Source organism: Vigna umbellata, chromosome 1 (assembly GCF_029865625.1).
Source record: "Vigna umbellata cultivar VRB3 chromosome 1, Vumbellata_1.0, whole genome shotgun sequence".
Lineage (NCBI taxonomy): Eukaryota > Viridiplantae > Streptophyta > Magnoliopsida > Fabales > Fabaceae > Vigna > Vigna umbellata.
The window spans coordinates 41,297,736-41,316,501 of NC_142165.1; the positions used below are offsets into that span (position 1 = coordinate 41,297,736).

The 18,766-nt window shown below is 28.2% G+C and overlaps 3 protein-coding genes across 3 annotated transcripts; 2 read left to right on the plus strand and 1 right to left on the minus strand.

Annotated features, from left to right (window-relative positions):
- Positions 1–158: 158 nt before the first annotated feature.
- LOC124821761 (agamous-like MADS-box protein AGL29) lies at positions 159–768 on the plus strand. Its single transcript, XM_047293692.2, has one exon. It carries the CDS (start codon positions 211–213, stop codon positions 766–768), a length of 558 nt encoding a protein of 185 aa, XP_047149648.2. The 5' UTR covers positions 159–210.
- A 5,154-nt stretch (positions 769–5,922) lies between these two features.
- Positions 5,923–6,493, plus strand: LOC148205380 (agamous-like MADS-box protein AGL61). Its single transcript, XM_088110594.1, has one exon. The coding sequence runs from the start codon at positions 5,939–5,941 to the stop codon at positions 6,491–6,493; it is 555 nt and encodes a 184-aa protein (XP_087966720.1). The 5' UTR covers positions 5,923–5,938.
- Positions 6,494–12,991: 6,498 nt separating this feature from the next.
- Positions 12,992–13,525, minus strand: LOC148205381 (agamous-like MADS-box protein AGL29). The gene has a single exon (XM_088110602.1). The coding sequence runs from the start codon at positions 13,523–13,525 to the stop codon at positions 12,992–12,994; it is 534 nt and encodes a 177-aa protein (XP_087966728.1).
- Between the last annotated feature and the right edge of the window lie 5,241 nt (positions 13,526–18,766).

The window sequence follows — 18,766 nt, forward strand, 5'->3', positions numbered from 1 at the left end:
AGGAGAATAGATGAAGCCAAAACGCTTGACAGCACCAATTTCATATGTACAGAAAAAAAGTTATTAGAAACTGCAGTTTCAAGATTAGAAACCTGTGTAAGATTTGAGGGAGTATATAAAGAGAGAAGTGTGGGGATCAATGATCCCACAAAGCAAAACCTTTCTAATAAAGTAACCCTTCTCTTTCAACCATCTTCTTCTTCTTCAATTATGGGTCGTCGTAAGATTGATATCGCAGAGGTGAAGGATCCCAACAGCAAGCAAGTTACATTCTCCAAGCGCCGCTCAGGTTTGTTCAAAAAGGCATGCGAATTGTCTGTAATGTGCGGTGTAGAACTTGCTATTGTTATGTTCTCTCCTGGGAAAAAGCCTCACTCTTTTGGCCACCCAAGTGTTAATGCTGTTGCAGACAAATTTCTTCGGAAGAAGCGAACGTCAAATGTTGTCGGAGCAAATTATGTACGAGAAAATGACGCACCTAATGAAGTTGATGGCATGGAGAGGTTAAGCCAGCAGTTATTTTCCGTTGAAGTTCACATAAACGAGGAACACAAGAAGGCAACGGAACTTGACAAGAGAGAGAAAGAACAAGAAGCTTCACAAGCCCAAAACAAAGAATTGCAAAATTCACCAGTGCTCCAGCGTATGGTGGAAGATTATGTTGATGCGATCGAGGTCTCAGAGTGTATGTTGCTTCTGGCAAAAGAACCTGTAATTGGAATATCAAATCGTGCAATTACCAAGAGAAGAAGAAGAAGAAGGAATTGATACTCAATACCTTCAAAATTATCTTTGCATCTCTCAGGTAAATTAGTGTTTCTTGAGAAAATAATATTTCTTGTATATCAAAAAGTAAGAAATAAACTCTATATATAATTATTGTGTTCGTGTTGTTATTATTATCAATAATTTTAGTAAGTTTATGGATTTTAATCATATTAAACATCAAGAATTCAAGAATTCAAGAATTCTGTCACTTTCAATAAATTCACTTGGTTTAGATTTGTTGAGATCGATTAATATGTTTTTTTTTCTGAAGAGATCTGCTATGCCTTGAAGTAGTAATGGAATAATACAGTATTAATCTTGATATACAGAATATAATCCAAATCTTATAAAAATATTTGTTGTTAAAGAAGAAGAAGGAAAATTCTGAGATAACTAAGATTTTCTTACTGTGTTATTGCTATCTTTGAGCACTCTTTTGGTAGAGATAAATGTCTATTGAATAATCTTACCAATGCCAGCTCATATTACATTACACTAATTAGGATAGTTATAAATTAAACATTATAAAAATAGAAGTTAATTAATAAAATATTAATTAATAAAACTTTTTAATTAGAATATATAGGTTGGGTTTGATGTCTTCTAAAATTATGATTGCAGATGTTGTCCGTTAATATAAAATTTGGTAATGGTATATATTTATAATGGACCATAAATAAATTATATAAATGAATTTAAAATTATACTTAACCCAAAATTATAAGACATTAAATTTAAAGATTTTTTTATATATATTATTTATTTTTGTCTAATGTTTACACTTACATTACGATAAATATTATCACGAGAAATTTCTTAACTTGTAATAACAAGTTGATGATACTATCTTCTAAAAGTATAACAATTTTAAATTATATGAGAATGGATTTATTTTGTTTCATTGAACATACTTGGCATAGTAATCAAAGGACTGGAAGAATATATTGTGACAATTAAAGTGTAATTAATATTAATTTAGATAAATTTTTTCATAACTTTTAAGAAAGAAAAATAAACGAAATTATTCTTTTAAGATAAATTAACTATACACACATTCAAGATAAAAATGTAGAGAAATCATATAAAAAAAAGTTTTATAAATTAGATTATAAGATAATTTAGATCTGTATAGATAATGCTAGTGTAGTGGAGTTAATTTTTTTATGGAAGATAGTAAGATAATTAATTCTTCTTTGTCAAGGCACATAAGATATCTTAAATCCAAATGGTAATTTAAAAATATTTTTTCATGATCAAATTACAACAAAGAAACTTCAAATCTTACTACTTAAAAGTTCAAAACTCCAAACACAAAAGATAATAATAATATTTTTTTATAGAATAAGTAAACGTTCAAGAAACTTCCTACAAATGGTAAAGAAGCAAAACAAACTCAACCAAAGAGTAATAGACTTACCTTGATTGACATTCAAAATGATCACGAGTGAGGAAAGTTATAATAACTTCTTTATTATTGAGATGGTTAGCCCAATGCTTAAAAAAATAACTTTCACAAAAACGGTTATGTATCATAGTTTTCCTAACTTTTATATTGTCCTGTCATCTCTCCCTTGTTGAATATCTTTATTTCTTATTTTCAAGCTCTCATCATCTTCTTGAATTGCTTCCCCTATGTTCATGATCATATAAAAGGTACAAATCATGGTACCAAGCTTGAAGTTAATAATATGGAACAATTTGAAGTTAATAGTATGCAAAAATGTATTCCTTATATATGCACTAATGTAAAAACATTTAATAATGATGTTTATGTTGTTGGCGAAGTAATAGAAGAAACGATGACAATATCGTAATTAAATGTAACGTTACACTGACGTTGTAAGGATGATTGTCATTATAATTGAAAAATTGAAATATGACGATGGTTCAAAAGGAATTGTTGTTATTTGTTCAAAAAATGACAATGGTATCCTGTAAAATCATCATTATATAATTGTTGACAGATAAGTAACGACGTTTAAGTGAAGTAACCATTACTATTGTTTTTTCCTGAGTTAAAAAGATTAACCTTTTCACTTGTCCACGTACATACAATGTATTCTTTCTTGTTTCTACCCTTGGTAGACAGTGTCTTCCAACCAGCACTGACAACTTTAGGAAGCTATTTTAAGCCCTTTTGGTATCGACGATCGCCATCCTTGGAGTAGTTATTGGTTTTTCGATGTACGCCTTGAATGCCTTTCGTTATGCACGAAGTTGCCGCTACCACCGCCCCTCTTCACTATTTGACTTTGGCTACCCTTGGAACAACATTGGCGACGTCTTGGGTGCCCCTTTTCGCATAAAGGCCTTGGATGTTGGCCATTAGGGATGACAAATATACTTGTGCCCACGGATAAAATCTGAGGTAGATAGTTGATAACCACATGTATTTATTTATAAAATCTTCTTTTTCTCACACATATCTAATTAATTTATAAACATAGTTTGTCAAATTGGATGGGAAAATTGAATTTACCGAGAAATTTTTCATCAATAATAAAAATTTAGCTCCATTAAATTTAGGGGTAACAATTTTTCTCCACATCTTATCTCTTCTAGGTGTGTGGTTTCCAAACTCTTCTCGTCTTTGACCTCGCCTTGGTCTAAAACCATGCTCTTCTTCATCATTATCCCTTCCAAGCGTGTGGTTCTCAAACTTCTCTCGTCTTTGGCCCCTCCTTGGTCTAAAAATGCTCTTCTTCATCATTATGTGAATAACAGTCTAAATCATCGTGTCTCCTTATCCTTCTCTTCACTCCCTCCAATCTCACACTCACATCTTCATTAGACTTTTGGAGTCTTTCAAACTGCAGTTGAATGTGTTGTTGCATTTGAGCCATCTGTAAGTTCAACTTCTCAAGTGTAACCATAATATTCATAGTCTTAAGTGATGGAGGATCACTATTTTGGGAAAAAGCCACGTCCTAAGAAAGTGTTAGTGATTATAATAATAATATAGTTAGTACCTCACCACACCTCTAAGTGTCTCACTCAAATTTCACTCGTATATCATACAAATAGGCTTTTTTCAAGTACTCTCTAGCATGTTTCCACTCAAACTCCCTTTAGTGTTTGGCAAAAAACTCCAATAACTTAAGCAAAGACTGAACAAACAATGTGAAAAATGTTACGAGATCTAAGTCTTGACTCAAAAGGTCAAAGAAAATAGAAAACTCTATACAAAACTTCAAGAAATTTTTAAAAGACACAAAATAATAAAATTAGAAAATTATAGGACTACCAAAAAGAGTTAAATGAGACAAGTGGAGACTCTAAATAAAAGACGGAATATAATTTAATATATTAACAGTTAATAATATGCAACATAATAGGTTGTGTTGAACTATACATTTTTTTACTCTTATATCCATACTTTCTCTCTTTTTTTAATATATATTTGTTTCTTTTTTAATTAGATCCACTATTTTTTTTTAATTTGGGAGTTCAACGCATAAATAAAGATTGTCCTTCAAATACCAATACTCATGTAAGATCAAGGTAAAAATTTAAGTGGGACTACAATTAACAGAAGAACACAATAAAAGAAAAACAACTAATTTTCACGAATCAAATGTAGAAATACACATAAAAGAACAACATAAAAAAATACGAAAATTAAAAACTCAAGGGAATTGGATTTTGGGTTTTTTTAATATGATGAAAAAAATAAGATAAAAGAGGATATTCAAACTAAAACCTTATTCTAGATACGAGATGATATGACCGTGTCCAGGAAAGAGTACGATCTTTTCTGAATTTGAATCCTCAAAGGACACAACAAAAATAAATCAGAAAAGAATGCGAAACAAGACAAAGATGAGGATGTCACAATCTAGCAGATTAATAAGTTGAGTGAAGATTTGCCACAAAGATGTTAATCTTTGATAAGAATGAGTGTTTTAATCCAAGAACCAAGAAAATCCTCTCTAAAAAAATGCAAATGAATATATTATGACTCAAAAGTGTCTAGTTTGGTGCCCCTATATATAGGCACAAATGTTTTAAGGAACTTAAGAAACCTTAAAAGAAAAAGGCCAAAGACATTGAGCCCAAAAATAATTCAAAAATTAAAAAAAAGAAAACAGAAACAAATTATTTGCCACTAAAAGAAAATTGCAAATATTTTTAATTGTCCAAATTATTATATAATTATGCTACAAGCCATGATCTTCATGTTTCTTGAATTCCAATCTTCATGGAGTATCATGAGTCTAAAGGAGATTTGTTCCTCCAACTGTTTGCTCCTTGACCTTATCATATGTCCTTTGAATTGCAAAGACTCTTCCTCAAGTTTTCCTTTTATAGGATCAAGGGATAAGGAAGTGTAAATGATTTTGAAGGGTAGAGAAGGAAGATACCGCTCAGATTTCGTAGAAAAAAGATCAAAGTAGTTCATCAAGAAGTAAAGGGGACATTTTCTATAGTAGTAATAGTTAGAACTATTATAGAATTTTTTTTCTTTATTACAAAAATGTCACTATATCTCCTTTTTATACTAATTATAACTCCAACTGGTATAAAAAGTGTTATCTTATTTATAATTTTGTCACCATATCACTTATTATAGCGAATGAATTATCATCAATATAAAAAATCGTTATAAAAATATTTTTTTGCACTAATAATTATAATCAACCATCTTTTAAATTAAGTTATAGGTCTATTTTCACAAAAATAAACTATAGTTGTTATTCACATACTATACCTAACAACTCACTATTTGAGAGGATATTGAAAAAAAAAAGTTGGCAACTATGACCAAACAATAACATTTTCTTTTAAAACTTACGCTAATATCTAGCAAATATAGAAACCATATATATTTTTCAATATAACTATTTAATATCAGTGCCATCTAATAAGGAAGTTCATAGCCAAAATTGTTAATAAGGAAGTTCATAGCCAAAATTGTTGATATAGCATAAGATTTGATAAAATTAGAAACTATAAAACATTTTAAAACACTTTCCTTATGCACAATAAAAAGAATAAAAAATATAAAAAACTTCATATTAAAAATATTGACAATTTTCATGAGTGTGTATAAATAAAGAAGTGTGGGAGTGATATCATACACCTAAACCTTTCTAATAACCTCTCTTTTGAACCCTCTTGCTTATGGCTCCCCAATAACTTTTCTTTCTTTTTAAAGCTTTGTTCTTGAATCATGGGTCGTCGTAAGATTGAGATTACGGAAGTGAAGGACCCCAACACCAAGCAAGTGACATTTTCGAAGCGTCGAACAGGTTTGTTCAAAAAAGCAAACGAATTATCAATTTTGTGTGGAGCTGAAGTTGCTATTGTTGTGTTTTCTCCTGGGAACAAGCCTTACTCTTTTGGGCACCCAAGTGTTGATGTTGTTGCAGACAAGTTTCTGCAACAAGAAAGTGCATCAGATGTTGTTGTCAAACCAAACGTTGTCGAAGGAAATAGTTCATCGAATGATGACAACATAGATGCGCTGAATCAACAGTTGTCTGGTGTTCAAACTCAAATAAGCGAGGAACATAAGAAGGCTGTTGAACTTGACAGGAGAAAGAAGCAACAAGATGTGACTAAACTTACCTATAACAAACAATTGCAACGTTCGTACCTAAAGGTTCAGCGTAAGGTGGAAGACTATCTTGATGCCATTGAAGTGTCGGAGTATATGTTGCTTCTTGCAAAAGAACCTGTAATTGGAATAACAACACAAGCAAATGCAAAAAGAAGAAAGAATTGATGCGTTGTAGCATGAAAATTATGTTCTTATTTGGGTTCTTATAACCCTTGTTGTTGTTCCCAGTGTGTTGGTTGAAAAAAAAATAATATTTTGTGTGTGAAACGGTTGTTATTTATATTTGCAGAATCTATGTTATGGTTTAGTATTTCAAGAATTTTATCTGTAATTGATTACTAAATTTTAGCTTGTTTCAATTTGAATGTTTTTTACAAAAGAAATCTCATTGTATTGGATGATGAAAGAATATAGTAATCTTGAGAATATCATGAAAATCAGGAAGATATAATTCATTCTTGTCAAAGCATTGTTGATCTAAGTGGTGATTTTCTTTTTGTTTTTTCAAATAAAAATACAAAGGTTCTGACAAATCCTGAGATATCTAAACAACAATTATACATTTTTCACTATGAAGATGTCTACATTGGATAATCTTGAAAGGTATCAACTAATATTACATTACATCTAAGATAATTGTAAACTCAAAATTTTAAAAATAGTAGTTTTTAATAAAACTTTTTAAATAGTTCGCATTTTATTCTTAATTTAAGAGTTATGCTTACTAATTATGTTACTAGTGCATTAGTTTATCAAATTATTGATATGTTCTTATCACAATTTTTTTTCTTCTATCTTCTTGACGGATAAAAGCCTTAAAATTTGTCTTCGTTGTTTATGTTGTCCTCTTTTAATGATTATTTGTTCTCACTACCTAACAGTTATCTCATTTTTATTTATTTATTTATTTATAGCATTTCTCTCTTATTTATTTGATATTTGGTATATCAATTTGAAAATTCTTGCACCAGATATCAATTTTTTATATACCATTTCCCTATATGAATATACATTATCTTAATTTCTCTAAATCCTTAACATGTAACCAGGTGCTGGCTTTATTTTAACTGATAGAAGATAATATGCAATGTATGAATATAACTATCTGGTTCAAAAATTCCAATCCTTATGTATATTTGCGTTTTAATTTTATCTGCTATGTTAATTTTCACCCCCTAAAAATCAATCAAATTCTCATAAAAAACATTTTATGCAATTTTCATGAGATAGAACAAAGATTCTTTGAAAACAAAGACTCTGACAAAGAAAATATAATAAACTAGCAATTTTACATAAATATTAAAGTTTCAAATAGAAAAACAAATGTAATATGATGCGTTATCCTAATATAGTACTGCACTATAGTAATTCCAATAATGGAAAATGATCTCTAATCTTCTTAAAATTCTATTACCCATGTTAAAAGATGGCTAGATCTGGAGCGTTCAAAGCAATTTGAAACTTAAGGAAATAATGGAGAAATTTAGGACTAATTCATTACAAATATAAGAGTAATAATGAATTTATTAAGTAATATAGTGTTAATACATTACTGCATTTAATACAATAAATATATCATTGAATATATTCTTGAATTTATTAAATAATACCATTTCATGAATTCAATAATATATTAAATGTAATAATTAAATGGAACAATATATTTAATATATTAAATGTAGAAATGTATCAACAATACATTTTCTAATAAATTAATTAATTACAACTATTGAATAATAATTATTCTAAAACAATAAATGCCTAGTTTGTTATATTATCTTTGTAAAATTTAATAAATACATTATATTTCATAAAATCATTAAATTAAATTGTATATTATATTTAAAAATACAATGACTGCAGTTAATCATTTATGTTAATTTAATAAATGTTATATCTCTTAAAAATATGAACAACATATTAGTAAATATATTAAATTTAATAATTAATATTGTATTAATATCTTGTATTTTTTAATAATTTATTACTTACTATTATTTAACAATAGTTTAAAGTAAAATAAAACATGCTAATACAATGTATTTGATAAGTTTAAGAAATCTAATATAGTTCATAAAATTATTACTGTGAATTATATAACATATTAAATAATTACTAGCATGTAAAGAAAATATTTTATTTTATCAATTATTTGGGGGTAACAAAGTTTTGAAGTATTACACCACGTTCATTAACACAAGAGTTATTATCAACACTCAACTTAATTTTGACATTCTAAACTTATTTTGACATGTAAAAAAAATACATAATAATATTTTTGTAAATAATTAAAAAGAAATTACATTTGATTTTTACAAGTCAAACTTAAAAAAAAAAGATTTTTATATCTTACTATTATAAGTTAAACATAAATTTATGTCTAATAATTATATGGTAGATTTAAATTTATGTTTCTCGAGTGAAATTTAAGAATCATATTTTATGTCTCACCTTTATACGTGAGACATAAATTTGTTTAAAAAAACATGCAGTACATTTTTTCTTTGTTTTTCTTCTTACGGAAAAAACTGTTGTCAACTCTAGTGACGAAAAAAGGAAGTTCTTTTTGAATCGAGTGAACCTTAATTTCTATTTGAAATTTTGTAGAAATGATTAAATTTTAATTATTTGTATTAAATCTTCAATTATCCAAGTTTACAATTGAAAAATTTATTTTTTATAATTTGTTAAAATGTGTACATAATAAGGTTATGTATAAATTAGATAAAATTTTAGTTGAGACTATTTAGTGTTATTTTTTAGATGTATAAGAGTAACTAATTTTATTTTATGTATTTCAGATATCATGCAACATGTTGTCAAATATCAAATTTATGATGAAAAAGATTAAATTCTTTTAAAATTAATATTTAAAAGGATTTAATATTAACCAAAATATTAATTATACCTTCTTATTATACATTAATACTATATGCAATCTTAATTATCTCATTTTTATATAACAAATAAAATTACCTTAATACTAGTTTATGAAAAGTTCTGAGTATAATAAAAATACGTCAATACGCGTAAATGATTTAATATTAGAAATTTAGTTTTTTATTAAATATAACTACCAATTAAATTTAATTACATACCATCGTTATTTATATAACGATAAATTTCAGAAAACAAACTTACTGGTAAGAAATTTCTACATGAACGTTCAAATGGAGAATATATTATTTTATTATTACATTATATCTTTAAGAAAAAGGTTGACTAAAGAACAGCAGAAGGAAGAGGAAAGCAAAATTGGACTTAGAATAAAATAAGGCGGCGGCAAAGGGGGCAGGAGTTGCAGTGCTCCAACCAGATGGTGATGCAGCTTGAGTGGTACACGTGGCCGCAGGGGATTCGCTTGTTTTCCCCTTCCCCGCTGTGCCGGCTGAACCCCTCCATGCAAACGGAGCAAACCTCGTCCCTCCTCACCTCGTTCACTGTCGGCAACTTCGACACGTAGCTCTTGCACGTTGCCACTACACACCCTGATTCTCCCTCCACCACCGCAAGAGCCTCGTCCAGATCAAAACCACCCAAGTCTATGAAATTGTTCACCATTGTCACCGGCGATACCATGATCGCCGCAATATCATCGCTGTTCTCTAAAATCCTATGATTAGCGTTGTTGTCATCCATTGCACAAGCTCAATAACGAATCACCTATATATATCTCACCCTCTACGATTACTTTTCCTTTCACATATTTATTGACATAGCTTGGGTCTTTCAACAGTTTCATTTTTTCAAACTCTTTTATAATAATTTATTATAAATTTGATTTTGATTGACAGTCACCTTAACATTGTTATTACCCATTTCACATATTTTAGTCTTTGTTTATTTATTTTATAATGATTGACATAAATCATCATAAATATTTTTTATTGGAAGTCATTCATATTTTGATGACAGAAAAAAAAATATAAGATTATATAATTTGTTCCTATTTTTTTATAATGACCTGGATTTAAATTTGTCAGGTTGAGTCAAATGTTTTACTTCTGTCTCGTCTTCTTAAAATAAATAATTATCCCTTGAATAGTATTTTCTTTTGGAGAACTTTAGAACTACTGTGAGTGAATTATAGCAGGAATCCTGCCGCATTATTAGGTATTAAGATAGAAACTTAGGAATCCGTTAATTAAGAAAGACCTGGCCAATTTTAATTTTGTGCGTAAGGTAGAGAAATGATAATTTTATTTTGCTTGACTTAATTTGTTAATTCTTATAATTTGATTAATAAGATAATAAATTTCTTATGGTTTAGTTTTTTTTTAGTAAATCTTTTCTAAGAATTTTATATTAAATCATCTATTATTAATGATTTATAGGATTATTAATGTATATGAGCGTAGATTCGATCCCTAGTGATGATTCAACTATCAACAGCCATTTGGTGGTCAACATAGACCTAAAAGAAATTAAGACTGTTTTTTTTTTAATTTAATTAAAACGAAAAAAGTTATATAAAAAGAAGCTGAAGTGTTTTTGTACTAGTCCACCTGTTGGAGGCTCTTTCTTCCTACATCTCGAATGTATTAAAAAAAATATTTTCAATTGTACATTTTTTTTTCAAAGTATTTTTAGATGTAGAATTATCTTTTGAAATATATAATTCAGAATTATAGTTTTTGAAATGTATTACAGATTGTATGTTTCATTTTTAAATTTAGAATTCTTTTTCAGAATATACAACCTTGTATAAAAAAATATTTTCAATTATATATTTAGAAAGTATTTTCATATTTGAGAGTATCTTTTAGAATACATAATTCAGAATCTAGTTCCTGTAATGCATTCTGAAATTCTGGAATGTATTTCAGAAACCTGCAGTCAAACAAAAAAAAACATACCAGAACCACCATTTTTATCACCCAAATCGAAAAAAGAAAATGGAAGAATTACCTCTTCAATAGGTCACCAAAAAAGTTGATAATGCTCGTAAGAAGAAGGAAGCAAGAAGAAAGTGAGAAGAAAAGAGGTTGCAGAGTTTGAGGAAGTGAGAATATTTAAGCAAGTAATAGGATTTTAATAAAATTTTCAACAAGAATAAATTGGGAATTACGAATTTTATGAGGGTGCAGGAAAAATAAAAAAAGAGCTGCAGAGAGAAAGAGCCCCTATTTGATCGATATTAGTCCAAACCTCCTTTTTGTTTTTTATATATATTAGGTCTTATTAAGTGCTTTAAGCACTTGGGCCGGAAACAAAATCATGTTGTAGAGACCCCTTTTTCATTTTTGTACCCTCTTTGTAATTTTTTATTTCTTTACTCATTTTAAATATGTTCATTTGTGTGTGATTCTTTTATATTATTAAATATATATTATATTAAAAGATATTTAAATATATTATATTAAAATATATTTAAGGATTAAGGGGAAAATAATAATATTTTTGAATTTATAAATTAAATTTTGAATAAAATTAACGTGAAAAATTATTCATAAATTTAGAAAATTAATATATATGTATATAAAAATTTAAAAAATATTAAAAAAAATGAATATAACATGTGAAAAAACATAGAATGAATCTTCTAAAAATATAAAGAATAAACACTATAAAAATTTGTTAAGTATATATTTGTTATAAATACAAATCATACATAAATATATTGGTCTAAATGTATATTGATAAACTGGTATAATCAATACATAGCCAGATTTGTTTAGAGAAATAGTATCAAAACACACTTTTACATTCATTTAACTCAGAGTACAAGATAAAAGAGTCATAAAAGTATAAATTTTTATATTTTTTCAAGACTGGAAGAAGAGAAAAAAAGAAAAAAGAAAAAAAAAAGAGTAAGTAAAATGTAAAAAAGGTAATGTCAAATGAATGTAAAAAATTTAAGTGTGTCAAAAGAATAATTTTTCATTTGTTTAATATCTAAAATTAGTCTCATATGATAAATACATGGACACATTCATGTGAAAAAAAATCAGAATATAGTTCTTCTTGAAATGTTGTTTATATAAAAAAAGGTTATTTTATTCAACTAGAAGAAAACATGCAAACATGAAATCTATTACCTTTGTTTTTTCCTTCTAAAAGAAGAATATTTCGAAGAAGATGTTTGTTTCATTCTAGTTATATATGATCACCCTATTTAAAGTAATTAAGTTAAAATAAATGGAAGAAAAAGAATGAAAGAAAAATATATAACACAATATCAGTCGTATAAGAGACGTGAACAACACGGTGAAAAATAATATTTTTCTAGAGTAATCAATTACAAAACCTTATAATTGATTATAAGATGATTTTTTTAGAGTAGTCATGATCCTCTCTCTCTCTCTCTAAAGAAGGACTATATAATTCCATTAATTGTTCATTACATGTTATCAATCGATAAAAGAAATCCCCAGGTCTAAACCAATACATAATATAGTATATTTGTTAGAATTCAAAACCAATGCATGATACAAATAAAAAATATTCTTACAGAATAATAGCATAATTCGATACAAGAATTAATGTAAAACCTGCTATTTCCATCCCATCGTATTTTTCTAAATTCAATCCCCAAAAAACACATACTCAATGCTATTGCTATTTTTTTTTTCTCATTTCAATCCGCATAAGCGGCACGAGAGAACAAAGTTACATGATAAAGTGAAATTAAAATTTAACTACAAAATTACATGTTACGTAACATCAATTCTTTCTTCTTTTCTTCACCTGTTTTGTTATTTCGACAACGGGTTCTTGTGCAAGTAGAATCAAACATTCTGATACCTCAATCGCATCAGTGTAATCTTTCAGCCTAAGTTGGAATTCTAAATATGAATCTTGTAATTGCTTAAATTGGGAAGGCTGTGACAGTTGGTGCTGTTTTAGTATCTGATCAAGCTCTAGGCCCTTCTTTTCCTCCACAAGTATTCGGGCTTCAAGATCTAACAGTTGTTGATTCAACCTACCAATGTCACCAACTTCTACGTTGTTCTGTTCGACATCGTTTGATTTGACGATTTCATGTTCAAGAAATTTGGCTGCAACAGCATCGACACCTGGGTGCCCAAAAGAGTAAGGTCTGTTTCCAATAGAGAACACGACAATTGCAATTTCTGCACCGCACAGTATCGATAGTTCATTCGCCTTTTTGAATAAACCTGTTCGACGCTTTGAAAATGTGACTTGTCTCGTATTAGGATCCTTCACTGCTGCAATTTCAATTTTACGACGACCCATTGTTTCTTCGCACTGCTAATTACTAAAAACAACACAAGAATGAGAGAATAGAAAGAGAGAGATTATTGTCAAGATTAAGATGAATATGATATGATATGATATGATACTTCCACAACCCTTTATTTATAAAACTTTATTTGAAATTCTTCAACGTTTCTAATATTGAAATTTTCAATTCCCAATTGTTTTCACTCCTCTACGCAAGCATTTTATTATCTTTCCTGATTTTTCTTTGAATAAATACCTATTTTAGTCCCTCTTTTTTTTTTTTTTAGAAATTTTTTTACGATTAATATCTATTAATTGTCATTTAAGATCAAATTTATCATTGTCTATATATAATAGAATTTATTTAAATACATTTATAGCATAAAATAATATGTTGTTTTAGATATTTGTGCGCGTTAATATATCTACCTAATGCAAAATCTTGATGAGGGATTAAGTTTCAACAACGACTCTAATCGAAACATTAAGGTTATTAAAAAAATGCACCGGTGATGATCTAAACATCACTGCCATGTATGCTTAAACACGTGGTCATTATTAGATTAACCCCTTTAAGGAAAATTAATTAATTAAATTATTCGTTGATAACTCTGTTAAGGAAGGAGAAAAAAAAAAGAATTATTCATTTGGTACTAAAGTGAAAAAATAGGAGGAGATATTTCATTAATGATAGTTAATCAAGTTTTATTTTATATTACAGACACGGGAAAAAATTGTTGTTTTTCTAGCAACTCATAAAATTATATTTTTTTAATTGGATTTTCGTCGTTAGTGGCAGATTTTCGCAATTGAATCTTTGTGGTTAGTAATTTGCAGCATATTGCTAAATTGAACTCCGAGAACTTGATTAAAATAATGTCAAAATATTTCATTAGTAAAAATGTAAACTATTTATAATTTTGTATGTTGGTCCATAGACTGAAAAGATTTTAATTCGGTTCTTCATAGAACTGATGTCATATTGACTAAATTCAACAGGGATTCAATTCATAAAATTTAAACAATTCAAGGCCCAAATAAAAAATGTTTAAAGATTTACATGAAATTTCTGAATAATATATATCCAAAAAAAAAAGGAGGTTGTATAAGTCATGCCATAATAAACAAAAGGCATACTTGTCTTCTAATATTAATAACTATATTAAGTATTCACCAATTTTAAATAATTGAAACTATACAAAACTGATATCTTTATATTAAAATATAATACACACTAAATTACAACAAATTCGTATTTTTTTATATAAAAATTATGTTAGATTTATAGCAAATCACTTATAATATAACACTATAAAAAAATTATTGAATAACACTTAATTTTTAAGAAAATAATTAGTCACCATAATTAGTAACATAAGGCTGAAACTAATCTGATTCGATTGAAAGGTAAATAAAGTTTGACCAATACTTTTTCCTTTTTACTAAGAATTAAACTCAGAAAATGTATGAATAATTCGATCCTAGATTCAATAAATTAAGCACTTGTTACCAATTGTTTGGTTACAAAAGGATTTAAAAGTAGTAGTAAAATTTGTCTTTCAATTTTCATTTTTTAGTGAGCGGTTCTTTAGTAATTTTTTATTTGTTTTAAATAATCATATACTTAATAAAAAGGTTAAAGGAATGAGAAAATAGAAGGTCTCATATTCGGTAAATTGTGTCTTTAATTAGTTTATAATTTGTGTAAACAGGGAGTGGATTTACAGCTAATATGTGATTAGTTAACCATTAATCAGATTACTTTGTTTGGATTAATCAAATCAAATTCGTGATTCACTTATCTATAGAAGCAAGGAACTGCTTAACCTAACAAATTTGATTAATTACAACTGAGAAAGGATGATTCATGAACCAATATTACACTTTAACCCTTTTATTTATTTAGAACCTGTCGTGTGTTCATTAAAATTTGAAACTTTAAGAGCAACGAATGTACTTTATAAGAGTGTAATGTAAACGGAATAAGAGAATAAAGTCTAATGTCAGATAAATGAAGTTAATAATTACAAAGTATCAGAAAAATTATATTATCAATTAAATTAGAACTTTTATTGATTGGATTTAAGGATAATTATTATTATACAGTTAATAAATTTGTTGTAAAGCATGACGTGTTATTCAATGATGGTATAAATTTATTGTATATACAGTTTGTATTTTCTATAAAATTGGTAAACATAGATGGAAATTTGTGATGGTAGATGTTTAACGGAAATGATTGACCAGTCATAATAATGATTAGTCGTCATAATATGTTTCTATGTTTACTTCCAGTTATAAATAAATAAATAAATAAAATGTTAATATATTTTGATTGAATTTTAAAATTTGTTTTAATGGTCGGTATTTTTAATTTTTTTGAAAAATTGGATTTTTAATTGGTGTTGCTTGGATTATCTATAAATTTGTTAATTACGCTGATTTTGAGAATTTTTGGGTTGAATTTTTTTATGATAGTTGGTAAGATTTTGAGTTTTATTGCTGAGTGAACCATTTTTGGTGTATCGTATTACCATAGTTTATTCTCTCATGTGAATGATTGTAAAAGAAAAAAAAGAAAGAAAAGAATATTAAAAAAAGTTATTCAAGAAGCAAGAAAAGTAATTTTTAGTTATTTTTAAAATTTTACTCTTTTATTATTTTTGGATTTTAAACCCCTAAACTCTAAATTTATCTAGGTTTACCTTTATATCATTATAGTAATGTTTGCTTACATTTTCACCAATATGCCATAAAAGAACTTATATAAGATCTTAATATACAATATAACTTAAAACTTTAATACAATAATAATTTTAAGATTCATTATATTTATATATTATCAATTTTATTCATTTATATGACTTTTAAGTCACATTAAATTCCCATCACATATATTATGCAATTGCAGAAGAAAAATGACAGCAATAAATCAGAATCTTCACTATCGTTTCACTTTTTCCTTCTCATTTTTTCTTGATACTCTAAATTTTGCATTACATCCATCTCCATACATTTTTCATTCCATTTACTACTTCATTACTTTTTTTGCAAATTATGTTATATTACACGATGAGGGTGTGGGACAAGTAAATGGTTGAGAATTTGATAGAAAGTACTGGTTATTCAAACAATAATTAAGGTTGGGCATGGTGTGCGGATCCGACCCGCACCCTCCGAAACCGAATAAGAAAATAACTGACGGGTCGGTTTTGCACGAAAATGAATTAAATTGGATAAACTAGAATGGATAAAACGAGTTTAAATAGTTGGATACGGATTTGGATAAAAATATTCACATATACCCACTCGACCTGAGGATATTATTTAATTTGTTATGAACACTCTCAAGGTACAAACTTTAACTTTTCCTTTCCAACTCATCATCTTCTTCATATTCTTTCATATACAATCCTCACACTTTCTAAGATCTTCCATAATTTTTGGATATTATTTACTCTTTTCTATTGTCAATAACTTCAATGAATGGCTATTAGAACTCAAGGTGTAACACTAAAAAAAAAATAAGAAATAGAAAACATATTCAATAATCAAAATGGCTTATATAAATTTTACAATAAAAATAAAAAGCGCAAAATACATACTATATATAAGTAAAGGAAGACAAATAACAAACACTCTTTTAAAAATGAAGATGACTAGTTCAATGATATATGAATAATAACAAAACAAAACTTAACATTAACATTTCCTCCTATAAGTTATACAATAGTTATATTTAGTTTATCTCGATGACTGCTGCTACTTCAAGCATGTGTTGAGATTCTTTTAGATTGATCAAGATTTAATTATTAAAATAGAAATAGCTCAATCAAACAATATGGTCATATATCATGTCTGTAAGAAAATGAAATCTCATTGTAACATGCTTACTTCTTCTATGGAAACATGATTATCAAATAATTAAATGGTGGAATTGTTGTCACGTAAGATTTATGTTGCTTCCTTTTCTTTTGATCCAAAATGTTTTAAGATTTCTCGAATCCAAATACGAACACAAAATGCTATAACAAGCCTCAATAGTAGATAAACTTACCAATGATTATTTTTTTAAGCCCATGAGACAGTTTCAATTCCAATCAAAAAGACTGAATCAGAAGTATATTTTTTATTATCTAAGTCTCTAGTATAGTTCTTGTTGGATTCGAGTGTGAAACGAAGAAACAGAAAACCCAGAAAAGGAAGAAGAGAAAAAACACAGAAAAATGATCTAAATATTTCGAGATTGAATCGATTCTGAAAAACAAAGACAGACTACAATATATGGTCAATTCAAGATGACAGAAATAAAACTAAACGATCGTAAGCAGTAGAGGCCGAACATAGGTCGAGTACAACAAAGACCGAACAACACAGCCAAGAACAAAAAACGAACGTACATAACCGAACACTCACAAGAGAACGTTCGACCACAAACTACCAGAACAAACCGAACGGTTATCAACAAGAAACCGAACGGTTAAAAGTAATAGAAGAGTCTAACTAACCGTTCTTGTCGTGCCAAATTTAGATTGAACTGGGTTGATGTGTTGATCTAAATCCAACCTAACCCGAGAGTCCTAACAACAATAATGTGTAGTAAAGGTTATTAATTAAAGTAGTATGAAAAATTATTAACGTTTAAAAAAGGCATGGCAACATTTGGCAAAGAGTTGAGAGAGATGGAAGGTGTGTGTCGTGTGAGGATTCGATGATGCAACATTATAATTTGAAAAGGAGAATGATAAGCGGTGAGGGGTATAGTGGTAATTGGAGTGGAAAGGAATCTGTGTACCTTGGGAGAGGTCCTTGTCTAGGAGTGTTTCCCAGCTAGCCCAACCCAAGACTCGTGGAAGCCACCAATATTCAATCATTCAGTGAAGTGGAAGAAGAAGAAGTGTGTGGATGTAACAACCATGGAGCCTTCAATTCACACACGCCCACGTGTTCACCCAAACAGACCCTCCTCTTTCACACGTACCCACAAGAATCAATCCCAAAGCAGATACCTCCTACTCCCAAATTCTTTCAAACACAATTTTAAAGCTCTTTCATCATGGACACTTTCTTCTTCCTTTTTCATTTTTTTTTAATTTTCTTTTCTTAAAATTATATTTCTTTTTGTACGGACTGTTACCACCTGTTTCCTATAATTGAATTTCAAGTACCCCAGTACAGTGACAGGGATTCATCATCACTGCTGTCCCTGCATTGCCTCTCACGCAATGTTACTTAGGAATGTTACAAACTTGG